At 36.9% G+C, this 13,512-nt stretch overlaps 1 protein-coding gene and 1 pseudogene across 3 annotated transcripts in view; one reads left to right on the top strand and one right to left on the bottom strand.

Moving 5' to 3' along the window:
* Positions 1 to 649: 649 nt before the first annotated feature.
* LOC114263066 (allene oxide synthase 3-like) lies at positions 650 to 1,775 on the top strand (annotated as a pseudogene).
* A 3,228-nt stretch (positions 1,776 to 5,003) lies between these two features.
* The window catches only part of LOC114263055 (uncharacterized), a 16,682-nt gene continuing 8,173 nt past the window's right edge, over positions 5,004 to 13,512 (bottom strand). Inside the window, exons 2-8 of one of the 3 annotated variants that reach the window (XR_014362925.1) lie at positions 12,067 to 13,512; positions 11,911 to 11,965; positions 8,137 to 8,285; positions 7,823 to 7,878; positions 7,572 to 7,658; positions 6,159 to 6,287; positions 5,004 to 5,288 (exon numbers count right to left, since the gene is read on the bottom strand). The exon at positions 12,067 to 13,512 is cut by the window's right edge and continues 603 nt beyond it. Coding sequence is in view for 2 of the 3 variants with exons in the window: in XM_082917524.1 (XP_082773650.1) it covers positions 5,187 to 5,288; positions 6,159 to 6,287; positions 7,572 to 7,658; positions 8,137 to 8,285; positions 11,911 to 11,965; positions 12,067 to 13,512 (1,968 nt within the window). In the remaining variant the exon portion in view is untranslated. The remainder of the gene's footprint in view (positions 5,289 to 6,158; positions 6,288 to 7,571; positions 7,659 to 7,822; positions 7,879 to 8,136; positions 8,286 to 11,910; positions 11,966 to 12,066) is intronic. The other 2 variants (XM_082917525.1, XM_082917524.1) reach the window with 2 other exon arrangements.

Raw genomic sequence — 13,512 nt, 5'->3', positions numbered from 1 at the left:
ACTGTAAATTTTACAAATTTAATATAATTATATTAGTTTTCCTTAAATTTTTAATTCACATAATACATCCATTTTTTCATAAATTAATTAGTAATATTGATGGGGGAAAATGATATCATCTCTATTATACTTAAATAAATATTTTATATTATTTATTTTTGTATGTTCACACTATGTACATTATTTTCAGTCTTTTTAACTTTACTAAAAAAAAAGTCAATGTAATTATGTTAAAATTATTGAACTTCTTATATTTTCTTCGAGGATTAGAAAAGATCAATGTAATTTTATCCCAAATTTAATGTTGGCATGTAACATTTTTTACATTTATAACTAATAAGACTCATCATAACACATCAAATAAAAATAAAAATAAAAAAGTAGAATTTAAGATATGTGAACCATTATTATTTGGAGTATAATACACCAGACAAGTTTAAATGTTCAAATATTACACACTCAACAGATATTACAACATTTCTCTTTCTCTAAGGCAAAATGTTCTATAATTAGGAAATTCTCAATATATACGATGGAATTCCATATACAGTTCACAATGTCTTCTTCTTCTTCTTCTTCGACTAATCCCTTTGTGACGCTTCCATTAAAGAAACTACCATCGGGTTATGGTTTTCCTATCATACTAAATTCAAAGAATTGATTGCTTATTAGGGTGATCAAGGTCCAGATGAGTTATTCAGGAGTCAAATTCTCAACTCTAAATCTACAGTTTTGAAAACCAAGATGAAATCCGCTAGCTTGACAATCCGCGAAGATTCTGTGGTGCTTGTCCTCGACGCCATTAGTTTTCCAATCCTCTTCGACACATCTAAGATCAAGAAGATAACCGGTTTTGATGATTTCTTCTCCAGTTTGGCCTTCACCGGCCGTTATTGTGTATGTCAATATCTCGATCCTTCCCAACCTAATCACTCTTCTTTGAAACCTTCATTTCATCTATTCTTCATGCTTGCCATCATAAATTCATTCCACTATTCCGTAGTTGCTTGGATGACCCTTTCACCAACTTAGAAACAGAATTAGTAGGGTCAACAAATAAAGGCCACGTAGACTTCATTTCACTCAACGATCGCATGTGTTTTGACTTTGTGTTTCGATTGTTCTGTGATGATAAGAGTCCTTCTGACACCGCTATCGGGTCTGAAGGGCCTGAACTTGTTGACAAATGGCAAAACTATGACATGGCTATGCTACAACCATTTGGGTTGAGGAAGGTTCCACGCTTTCTAAAAGATTTTGCGAGGAACATGAACTTGATACCTAACTCCTTCTTTACATCTAATTATAATAAGCTTTGTGATGCTTTTGAAGTTCATGCCAAGCCAACACTAGATGAAGCTGTGAGGGTGGGGATTAAACGAGACGAAGCTTGCCATAACTTAGTTTTTTTTGCTTGTTCCAATGCCTATGGTGGCTTCAAGGCTTGGTTCCCAGTACTGATCATATGGGTTGGGTTAGCTGGCAAGGAAGTGCACAAACAATTGGCAAACGAAATCAGGACTGTTGTTAACTCTACAAATAGACGTGAGACCGATGATCCAACCGTGGAAAATAAGCAATGCCCGGGAAAGGATATGGCGGTGATGTTGTCTAAGGTCATGTTGGTGGAACTCTTATTACGTTACGACACGTTTGCTGTAGTTGATGATCGTTCGCCTATTTGGATGGGATCTTCATGTACAATCAAGTGGGTGAGTCGGTCAAGTAAAAATTTAATACAGGGGGTATTTGGGAAGATAGCTCAGTTAGAATAGTCAATTGAAAAATAAATAAAATAAGTTAAAATAATTAATAAGATAAAATATCATATTTAATTCATAATTATTTCATTTTTTCTTTCATAATATCAAATTAACTGCAAAAAAAAAATAATAATAATAATAATCAACTTTCTGAACACAATTATTTTAGTAAAATTAAAATAATTAAAACATCAAATAACTAACTTCTCAAATAAATAATAAATAATAAATTCTCATGTGACAATAAATGGTGAAAAAGCATTAGATGGTGAAACTGATGACATCGTATTACTGTTGAAGTTTATTTTGGGTCGACGACTGTGCCCAATTATTTTTTTGAAAAAATAATTTTTTACAATGGTTTAAACCATCTTTTTTATTTTAAAAAAATAAAATAAAATAATGATCATAATTTACATTGATAAACACCACTCATATGTGAATAAGGATCTTATCTCATTAATTATTTTGTACAACAATTACTTTTTATTAAAACAAGATAAATCCATAGCAAATAATCCATTAGTTGGAATTTAAAATTAAATAAGAATTATATAAAAATATTGTGTAGATTTTTTTCAACCATACACTCTAAAACGTCATCCTTTTATTTGAACTATAAATGTAAGGTAGAGTATTAAATTATGGAGGAGGATTCCCTCCCATCTAAAATTTGGATTGGAGGGAGCTATTTAGGCTCATGGGGCTCATCATGAACTCCATTTTGATTATCCGAACTATTTATTTTGTTGGACTTTGTGTATTTCATTCATAAAAAAAAATTAAGTCAATCCAATAATTGTAACTTATTTATTTACTACGTTTTTTATTAAAAAAAAAAAGACAATAATTGTATTTTTAAAAAATAAACCATAATTGAACAATTTGCAGAGTTGTCGGATCAACTTAATTTTTTGTGTGAGTGAAATATACAAAATATTCAACAAAATTAACTGTTCGAACAATATCCATATGTCACTGTCAATAATTTTTCCAAAAACGGAATTTACATAGGATCAGACGAAACTCTCAGAGCATGTGTGTAATATTTCTAACATTATTGTACATAAAAAAAATAAAGAAAAATTAAAGAATTAAGCCAAAAAAAAAAGAAGCCATCCAATGACCACACAACATTCGTCGGTGGCAACAAGGTTCAAAGAGTCGATCAAAATATAAAAAAAAAAAACGCGGTTCAAAGACAAAAATACAGTACAAAACTATCAAACAAGCATTCCTCTTTAATTAAGCAAAATTAAAGAATAATAACAAAACAATAGAAAGATTCGTGAGTCAGTCTAATTATTAGAAACCACACAAATGATCTATTCAGTTAACACAAAACATACTCAAAAAAAAAAAAAAAAAAAAAAAAAAAAGTGCACTAAATCACTGATGCATCACAAATGCTCGTGCCAAGGCATCAGTGATTTTGGTTATCGAATATTTTGGTGATTATAGCAAATTAGGGGCGTCGACAGTGAGCCTTGCACATGAATTTGCAGTCATAGAAACAAGGTCCACCACAGTGAAGAGGACAATCTAATCTCATGCCTCTACACCTCCCTCTAACCATGCATTGTGCGAACTCTCCAAGCTTGTAGTCTTCACTGTTGAAAACTCTCTTCTTTTGTATGTGGTGGTTATGTCCATTGTATTTTCTTGGCCTTCTACATCCCCATCCCCACCACCCACCACCTCCCCCTCCCCATCCCCACCCACCTCCTCCTCCTCCTCCTCCTCCTCCACCACCACCACCACCACCTCCTCCACCACCCCAACCCCATCCAAAAACCCCACCTCCGCCTCCACCACCTCGATTATATTTATTCTTATTGTCGACTACTACGACTTGAGTGGCATTGGTTTGAGTTTGGTTAATATTGATAGAACTCTCTCCGCCAGCTCTCAGACCAACAATGGCCATGGAGAGAAAGATGAAAACCCATAAACTTCTTGCTATTGACATTTTCTTGGTGCATTCATATGTGGTAGGACAATCCCTTGGTTTTATAATCAACTTGAGTGGGTAAAAAAACTGTTATTTGACAGCTAGACTTTGTCCCCCACATGTTTTAGTCATCTTGAAGCTAACATGTATTGGACCAAATTCTCAGAGAGAGAGAGAGAGAGAGAGACAGAGACAGAGGTAGCTTGGGGTGCACTTTGTCCCCCACCTACAATTGCAGGGACCGATTTACGCATGAAAGAAAAGTGCACTGTTCACTCATCAGACACGTCCACTGTTCTCAAAATATTTACATTTGTTAGATTATACCTTGAATTATCACAATTTAAGATTTTTAATGATCAAATGACAATGATTATAGATATTTTGAGACGAGAACATAAAGATATTTGGAAATTAAAGGTTCCTTGTCTGGGGGACAAATAATCTCAATTTTTTGAGGACAAAAAAACAAAAGTTGAAAAATAAAGATACCCTTCTGTGAGAAGCAAAAGCATCAGAGTATGATCATAACAGATCGATACAAATACAATGTAGCTCTCTGGAAATTCTTATGCTTGAAGCTTTGATGCTTGGCTGGTTGGTTATGTATAATGAAATGAAATAGTTGAGCTCGAGACAAGGACTAAATGATGGCAACAAAAGTGAAAGGTTGTTCAGTATATCATAAGAGACTGGCAAGTTGCAAGGATTATCACACTATACTGGAACTCAAGTACTTGTCAAAATTGCTCCACAACTCAGAAACTATATAAGCTATTCTAATAATCACATTATGAGTTCTAAAACAATCATATTTTTAAGTCCTACAAATTTCAGGCAACCAACCACACATTCAGAACAAACTAAATTCTGAGTAAATTTAGGAGTCTTCAGCATTGCACTTTTTATATTTTTAACTCACTAATACTAAGGGGCCCATGGTCGATAATCTCCCAGAAGGGCACTCAAATGGCTGGCCCCTGCCTCCACAGTTTACATCACTCTTTTAAGTCACCCTTAAACTATATTTTGTTCTAAAATATTAATGAATTCTTACTTTAGCCCTCAACTTTTTGCTCCCAATTCGGTTATTGTTCCCAATTTGGCCTAATCCCTAACGTCTGTCAAAATTCTGATAAAAAAATATTGTATTGCAGCCAAGTGATGCTACCTGGAAAAGCAATCCATTTTATCAAACCCATTCCCAATGACAACTAGTGAAAATAGGGTTAAAACTACTTTTCGACACTTGTCTTTTTTTACTACTTCCAGTGCAATTAAATGAGAGATAAGAGAAGCAAGTGTTCTATTATATATATTTAAACATGAGTGGAACGAGTCTCTAACAGCAAGAAACAGATTCTGATAGATACATACAACAGATTACAGTAAACCCAAGGAGCTGGAAAGTGCAGTGACAAAAAAAAAAGCACCTTCTGACAGCATACCAACTCATTTAAACACCGCACTACTCAGACTTTGTGGTCCTGGGTATGGCTTTCCTTGGTGGTGCAATCAGCATACTGCTTCACACGAGTTTGATTTGTTTCAAATATGAACGGCATTCCTTTTACCTGAAAGTGCCCCAATTGCAGTAACTAATACAGGATTCCACATATATTTTGCGTGGGATGATTATAACAATAAGTGAAAGAGTTAATTTGGAAAAAGTAGTCATGTAAGGGCATATGCATCCCTCATAACATAAAATTAATATATCATGTGTTGGGCCATTGCTGCGCTAGTGACCTGTTGCCTTAATTTTCTATGTATTTATAGTTGAGAGGAGGTGATCACTATAATCTCTTGTAACTTTTTTTATTATAGTGAAAATCGCAGCATCTGTGAACGTAGCCCTAGCTTGGGGTAAATCACATAGATTTCATGTTCTTTGTGTGTGCGTGTGATTTATCTTTCTTGTGCGTTGTCCTTATGTGTTTCGTGTTTTACCGATCTTGATTAGGTATCACAGATGCCTAACAGTAAGGACATAGCTAGGCCATAAAAAAAGCTTGGATTGGACGTCCCCCTATGGCATTCGAGTTGCCATTCTAGCTCCCCAAGCTTATTTTGATCTTCATTTTGCCTTCTTGTTACATGACCATTTCTCTTTCACCCAGTTTTAATTATCCTGCAGCTGGGTCATTTCCCTTTCAAAAGTTAAAGCACTTTTTAAAGTGAACAATGAATGCAGGCATGGGAAAGATAATCAATAAGGTTTAACACCAAGACAACAGAGGACTGATGCTGATAATCTAGACATTCAGATTGTTTTTAATTTAAGGGAAAAGAAATAACGTAATCACCAAAAACCAGGTAAGTCGAGCATTGAGAGGAGCAAGTCATCAAAAAGAGAAATCTGTTTTGCACCTAGATTCAAGAAATTCAGCAAGTAGAGCAAATAAAATTGATTAGTCTAGTGTCCAAGGAAGGTAAAAAAATACCTCAATCAAACAACTTGAAGTAAGGTTTATACTCTGTTTAGGTACTATTTCCTTGTTGTTTACGAAGATTGAACACTTGCCAAGGTTCTTCAGATAAAAAGATCCGCTTTGGTCCATCTTTATAATTGCCTAATAAATGCAATAAAAAATTATACTCACTTCAAGGTAGAGATCAATAGTATGCCCACCAGTTGGCTACCTAAATACTAAAAAGTACATAAAAATTATGTAATAAGCTAAAACGAATAACTAAAGCTGCATCCTTGTTGAAACAAAAGATTGCATTAAAATAGTAAAGGCACTAGGAATTACATACACTAAAATAGAAGGCAAGAATGAGAAAGTATGCGGATGCAGGGGCAACACAACATTGAAAAACTAGCCAAGTTTCAATGCAAATAATCCATTCAGGTAACATTTATCCACAACATCCATCCTGGAGAAGTTGCTCTCAAACATTTTGAATAGTAACATTATTAATAGAAAAATGTATCATAACTCATAATAGGTATAAAGTTAAACAACACTCAGTTTAGTCTCCATTAGATGGAGGTCAGGGAGGGTTTAGATTGGGTACAGACTAGCCTTTGGCATAATTTGCACAAAGTCCTCAGGTTTGAACCTAACCACAAGATTAGTAGGCCAAGTTTAAACAACTGACCAAGTGTTCCCCATAACTCTAGGGAATTTCAATATTTTCATATTAAGGATAACATATGATTATTTATGTACAGTAGTTAGTTTTGTCAGAGAAGATGTCCGATAAAAATGATGGGCCAGGCATACTATAATGTAATGATTCCAACATTATTGATAAATAATAAATGAAGAGAAAAAATAAGGCCATTCCATTTTGACAAAAGGCCCACACCCAAGTTCCATAGCACGAGGAGTCAACACCAGTATTTGAAGGCAACTGCATGAAAACCCACTCATTTTTCTTCATTTTTATTGCCCACTTTAAACTGAATCTGCTGAAGACATAAAATTAGTCTTCCTCATTCTATAACAATTGATAGATTTCAATTAACATCAAGAACCACCAACTTAATGAATTCAAGCCAATTTCAATAAACTTGATCCGTTGAATAAGACCATCACAAATTTCAATCCTCATGCAGACACATCATGTTTGCATTTGGGAACCCGAAAACAAATACGGACGAATTAAAACAAATCACACCATTGTGGTAACTTGATTTAAGGACTCCAGTTTGTACAAATCTATTTTATCAAAGGGTAGGACCATTGCTTTCAGGATAGATGTCAGACTGAACAGAGCTCAGAGCAACAACTGGGAACTTTAATTTTCTCAGCTCCAGGTTACTACAGATATCATAGCCTTAAATGATTCTTCTTAGTGCCAACATGCGTTTATGAAGTGTGCTCAAAGGTGGTCAAAGAAAACCATACCTGCCGTCTAGAGATTTTATAAGCATACTCTTCTCTTCCCAAGTCTATGTCAACATCAAAATCTTCTGTTGATCTTCCAAGGAAAACCTAAGCATGCACAATTATATTCCATTAATAATGAAATAATAATAAGCACAAAAAAAAATACATATATATATATAACTTATAAGTTTGTTAATGCTGAAAATCCACCCAAATCATCCCTAAGATTTTATGAAAGCTACTCACTCTTTGGTTTCAAGATATCTTACCATGTGGTGGGTGCAAATAGCCTCCAATGTACTCAATTACATATTATGTAACATCTCTGTGTGTAAAGAAGAACTGGTCAATTTCTGACAGTTTTAATACGCCCCAAGCTTCTTCAAAGTTTTATGATGCTCCAGTTTAATCTTTAAATTACTTTCATTATTTCATCAATCAAACATAAACCCAAAAACAATAGTTCAAACCATGAACTACATACAGCTTAATAAATGCAGCCACCTGGCCTTATGTTGAAGAAAAGGATAAGATGAGGATTGCAGATTCTTGCAGCCAACCCAAATAACTTGGGTAAAATTACCTCAGATTTCTTGATATAAAACTTTGAATGGCGGCCATACAAAACAGCCAATGCTCCTTGAGATGCAATGAGTCTCTGCATACAAGAGTGAGCAGCCTGCTCAAGCCTTATGATTGCCCTCTTACTGTCCTCATGCTGATATCTTGACACTGCAGATGGAGTCAACGATTATAAGTGATGGACAAAGAAGCAATAAACGAGATTTTACACACAACAAATTGAAGGATTCCAATGTGAATCTTGTGGCAGCAAGCTTTATTGTAAAGTATTTGTTAAAATTGATGTATTATTGATTGATATATGTTGTGTATTTTCTGATGTTTACATTGATTCCTATATATAGGAGATGTGAAGTGGAGCTGGAGTGGTGGAGTAGGTGAAGTGGAGGTGGTAGTGGTGTAGTGGGTTAGGTTTAGTGGAGTAGGTGAGGTGGTAGTGGTGGTAGGTGATGGTAAATTCTAACAGCCCCCCGCAAACTCAAGGAGGATAGAAACTAACCAACTTGAGTTTGGAGAGAGTAACAAAACAAGAAAATACATAAAAATAAAAGAGGATAGGAGACATTGTATGGTCGTGTCAGACCATTGGTGAAGACACTGGATGGTGGTGTCATAACGTTGTAGAGGACACTGTATGGTGGTGTCATAACGGTGTAGAGGACACTGGATGGCGGTGTCAGACCGATGTAGAAGACAGTTTATGGGGTCATGTCGGACCGTTGTAGAAGACAGTTTATGGGGTCATGTCGGACCGTTGTAGAAGACAGTTTATGGGGTCATGTCGGACCGTTGTAGCAGACAATGTGGTGACAGTTGTTGTAACAGTTTACAGAGTCTTGTCGGACCCTTGTAGAAACTAACCGGAATCAATGTCGGGACAGTTTACAGAGTCTTGTCGGACCCTTGTAGAAACTAACCGGAATCTATGTCGGGACAGTTTACAGAGTCTTGTCGGACCCTTAAAAAGTCGCACCCTCAAAAGGTGTGCCCAATCTATCAAAAGGCGTGTCATAAAAAGGCGTGCCCAATCCATAAAAAGGCGTGCCATCAAAAGGCGTGCCATCAAAAGGCGCGCCCAAGTTGTCGGCGAGCACCGAGAGGCGCATGATGCGCGTGTCTGCCTCTTCGTCAGGGTCTTTATAAACTGAGGCAGAGGCTGAGGCTTGGAAGCAGAGACAAAAAACCTGCTAGAAAAACTCTGAAAAACTCTTCGTTTTCTGAGAGAGATTTCTGAGAGAGACACTCTGTAACACTCTGTTGTCCAGAAAATGGCTTCATCTTCCCGTGGTCTGCTCACTCTCTTTCCAGACCTTAACGAGTCCACAAGAAAAATAACTGGTGCGGTGGCCAGTGAACCTCAACCAAACACCTCTGTGTTTGCTCCGTTGAACTTTCCGATGCGGTCGGTGGAGCAAAAAATGGCGGTGCAAACTGATATTGAGGCCAATCAGCATACTCTGAAGTCATGCGTGGAAACCATGACTGCGGTCACAAATTTGTCGCACCGGCTGCAGAGCAGGACAAATGAGGTGCAACAGTTAAACTCCCAGCTGGCTCTGCTCCAACGCATGTATAAGGATGCGCGAACAGAGATAAGTATGCTGAAAGCAGAAAATAAGGAGCTGAAGCGGAAGGCCACCGTTATGTTCCGATTTGGAGGTTCTCCATATGCTGTAGTGGAGGAGCAGGGAGAAGGCAACTTGCTTGGTGGTCTGGGAAGCACGGAGGCAACACCGTCAAGGGCCGCTCAGGACGGAGGCAAGAAGAAGAGACCGGCGGCAGAGTAGAGAAGAAAAATCCCACTGTTCCGATTTGTGTTGGTTTTGTTTTGTTTGTTTGTTTGTTTTTTTTTTTTTTTTTTTTTTTTTTTTTTGGTGGAAAATGGTGATCGGGGTAAGCCCCGACATAAATAAAATGAGTTTGGTGTGCAGTTCAGCTTCTTCCTTTGTTGTTGTTGTTGTTTTTTTTTTTTTTTTTATATAAATAAAAAATAAAAATAATAATAATAATGAAAAAAAAAATTAAAAATAAAGTGAAAGAAAAAAATAAAAAAAGAAAGAAATAATGAGAATAGATGGGAAATCAAAACGAGAGAGTATTGTGTTGGGATAATATAGTATAATAAAAAGAGATAGATATATAGATAGAAAATAAAGAAAGTTGGGTATGTAAAAAAAAAAATTTAAAAATGAATTGAAGAAAAGAAATAAAAAATAATAAAGTTTGAAATCAAATGAAAGAGAGAGAGGGGACAATCCATGTGATAAAGTGGAGAAAGAAAGAGCCCATGTGCATAAGTCTACCCGAGAGGGAGAGAAGAAATGCATGTCGAGAGCTTTATAATAAAAAAATAAAATTTGGGCGGTGGATTGTTTTTTTTTTTTTTTTTTTTTTTTAATAAAATATATATATATATAACTAACGAATTGTTTGAACCTCACCCACTGGAAAAAGAATGGAGGGCCCCACGTTGAGAACAAATTCTCACGGACTAGACATCTTTGCAGAAGACACAAAACAATCTTTTGAACAACTTTCGGCTGGAAAGTTCAATACCATACAACAAAACCAGTTGTACACATACCTACACGGTATTGCACAACCACCCATGAAACAAAGCCCACCGCAGATAACATCTTCCATAACCATCCAAAACTCAAATGTTGCAGAACCACCACATAATGCTCGTAACCACCATGGACAACGTTCAACAACTCCGGCGAGCAGCCCACTGCAGCGAAGCAGACCGATGTGTTGACGAAGAAGTTACCCCTAGCCGAGAACGCGATCCCGAAGCTGAACCCGTCGGACTTCTGGATCGTGGTGTCCGCGCACGGCATGTACACCGGGTTTGAGTCGCTTCTTGACTCGGCCAAATACATCAGCAACGAGAGGATTAGAGCTGCGAAGACGATCGAGACTCTCGGAGCAGCCATTGTTGAGAGCTTCGCTGCTGTAGACGGCGGTGGTTTCAGGAGAGTGAAGGTACGTGTAGAAAATTCTAGCGGACTAGGTTGAGGTCCGGCAGGCGGCCAAGGCGAGGTTGTCGCCCGCCGGTGAAGCGAAAAATACTAGATTCTTAACCTTGCTCTGATACCATGTTAAAATTGATGTATTATTGATTGATATATGTTGTGTATTTTCTGATGTTTACATTGATTCCTATATATATGAGATGTGAAGTGGAGATGGAGTGGTGGAGTAGGTGAAGTGGAGGTGGTAGTGGTGTAGTGGGTTAGGTTTAGTGGAGTAGGTGAGGTGGTAGTGGTGGTAGGTGATGGTAAATTCTAACAGTATTAAAACAGCAAATCCACAAATCTACGTATTTGCACATTCTGTCTCACAACACACAACGTAATTAATCCAATAATATATCTGAATTCCACCTAATTATGTGATAACAGGATCGGCAAAAAACAGACATATAAGGTGACTCACATGGAAAGTCCATATTATATTTGTTGTGCACTAAATACAAACCACCAATATTTAACAAAACATTAACCACATTGAAAACCTGTGGTTACATTTCCATAAACGTCCTACAAAAATAAAGAGTGATACAATTGAAATGAATTCCAACATCATCACATGTACCTACAGGTTCTGCACTAGTAACTACAAACAACAAACAGGGAAAGCATTTACTAAATCACATAAAAACTTCAAATGATTATCAAACTACCACGGTAGAACATTTAAGGTTAACAGGAAAAACCATTAATGAACAATGGGACATGTAATGAATCAAATGCAAAAATATGCTAGGAATTACCTTCCCTGCTGGAATATAAATCCTGGTCATCTGGACTCAAATCCATACTAAGTATCTGCAAGAAAACGTCAGGGAAGCACAGGAAGCTATGACAAATGAATCGAAGAGAAAAAATAATAATGTCAAGCTAACAGGGCAATATTTTAAGATTTATACCATTGCTTCAACATCAGAAAAATGGGGTATGTCACCATCATTCTCTAAATGAAGTTGTTCTTGATCTGTTGATGAATGGTTTACAAACAGTTCTCCAGAGCTCAATTCTGCAGGTAATGCTTGCTGATTTTGAATTGTTGTTGAATTTACTTCCTGTTTAATGCTGATAGCTTTTCCCTGAGGATAGCTCAAAGGGCAATCAAAACCAGGAGCTGGCTTCTCTACATAATAATCAGCATTATAATTCAGATGCTTTGACTGTTCAATATCTGTAGCCTCATCTTTCAGAGTTGCAGAAGGGAAAGGGGTTGTACTCACATTTGCTACACTGATTTTACTTGAACCTTGACAAGCAGTACTTGACACCTGAAATGGCAAATACGAGCTGTCATTGTTTGACAACTCAAATTTAACCCCACGATCACCAACTACATGACTTAGACCCATTTCTGGTACCATCTGTGATCCTCTCATCCGGGGGGGAAAGTGACACTGTTCTCTCTTCATTAGGTTCAGGCAACCTGCATTTGCTTTCTGATGATCTGAGAAGCCCTTCACAAATGAGGAAGTTGGATTATTAGCTTCATGAAATATCAATTGTGTTGGAGATGAAAGAGAGGACGACGGCATCTGATTGGGTAGAAAAACGTCATCATTGCTCGGAATTTCAGTTTCTTCAGTGTTCAATGTGCAGCAAATTACTCCATTGCGCATTTCAGGGAATTCAGTATTCACAGCTGATGCACATGGCAGCATTTGGGACCTGGAATTGCAAACTGCATATCCATCACCATAATGAGACTGCCCCATGTCATCTAATTCTTCACAATGTTCACCACCAGAAGTTCCAAGATAATTATCTGGAGCCACTGCTACTTCAGTTGCAGCAATATTAGGCATGTCCCCATTAGAAGAATCCAACAAAAGGGAGCTGAAGCCATCAATATAAGACTTTTCAATTCCATCTTTTTCATCAGCATTCATGAAGAGAAGCTCCTCATTTGTAAAATTCATTAGTGTATTGGACAACTCTGCCAAATAATCATTTGGGCTGGAAGTTGAATTCTTTGAGTTGTCACATGGCATTTGATCTTTCTGCTTGCAATCCATGTGGACAACATCATATCCTGAAGTTTTGGCCTTATCCATATTACCATCTTTAGGAAGTGCAAATGTATCCTCCATGTCATGTTCATTCACTCTCAGGTGAACATCAGGAATAGTAAGGGCCGAAACACCCTCACATGTTCTCCAGATTGGAATCGGGGGCAGTGGAGAAGCATACCCCAAGTTGTGTAATGATGCGCCACAATCTGAGATTGGTGAATTAAATACCTGGCTTCCTCCAAATTCGGAGTGCAAATTTTCCCTATTACCAATGCTTTCAAACAGGTTAGAGACTGGCACTTTTGGTTGACCTAATTCCTCAAAACCTGAACAACTCAT

The sequence above is a fragment of the Camellia sinensis genome, chromosome 3, assembly GCF_055761805.1.
Source record: "Camellia sinensis isolate YWXY chromosome 3, ASM5576180v1, whole genome shotgun sequence".
Taxonomy (NCBI): Eukaryota; Viridiplantae; Streptophyta; class Magnoliopsida; order Ericales; family Theaceae; genus Camellia; species Camellia sinensis.
The sequence above is the reverse complement of the archived record's forward strand: the minus strand, read 5'-3'. Positions and strand labels throughout refer to the sequence as shown.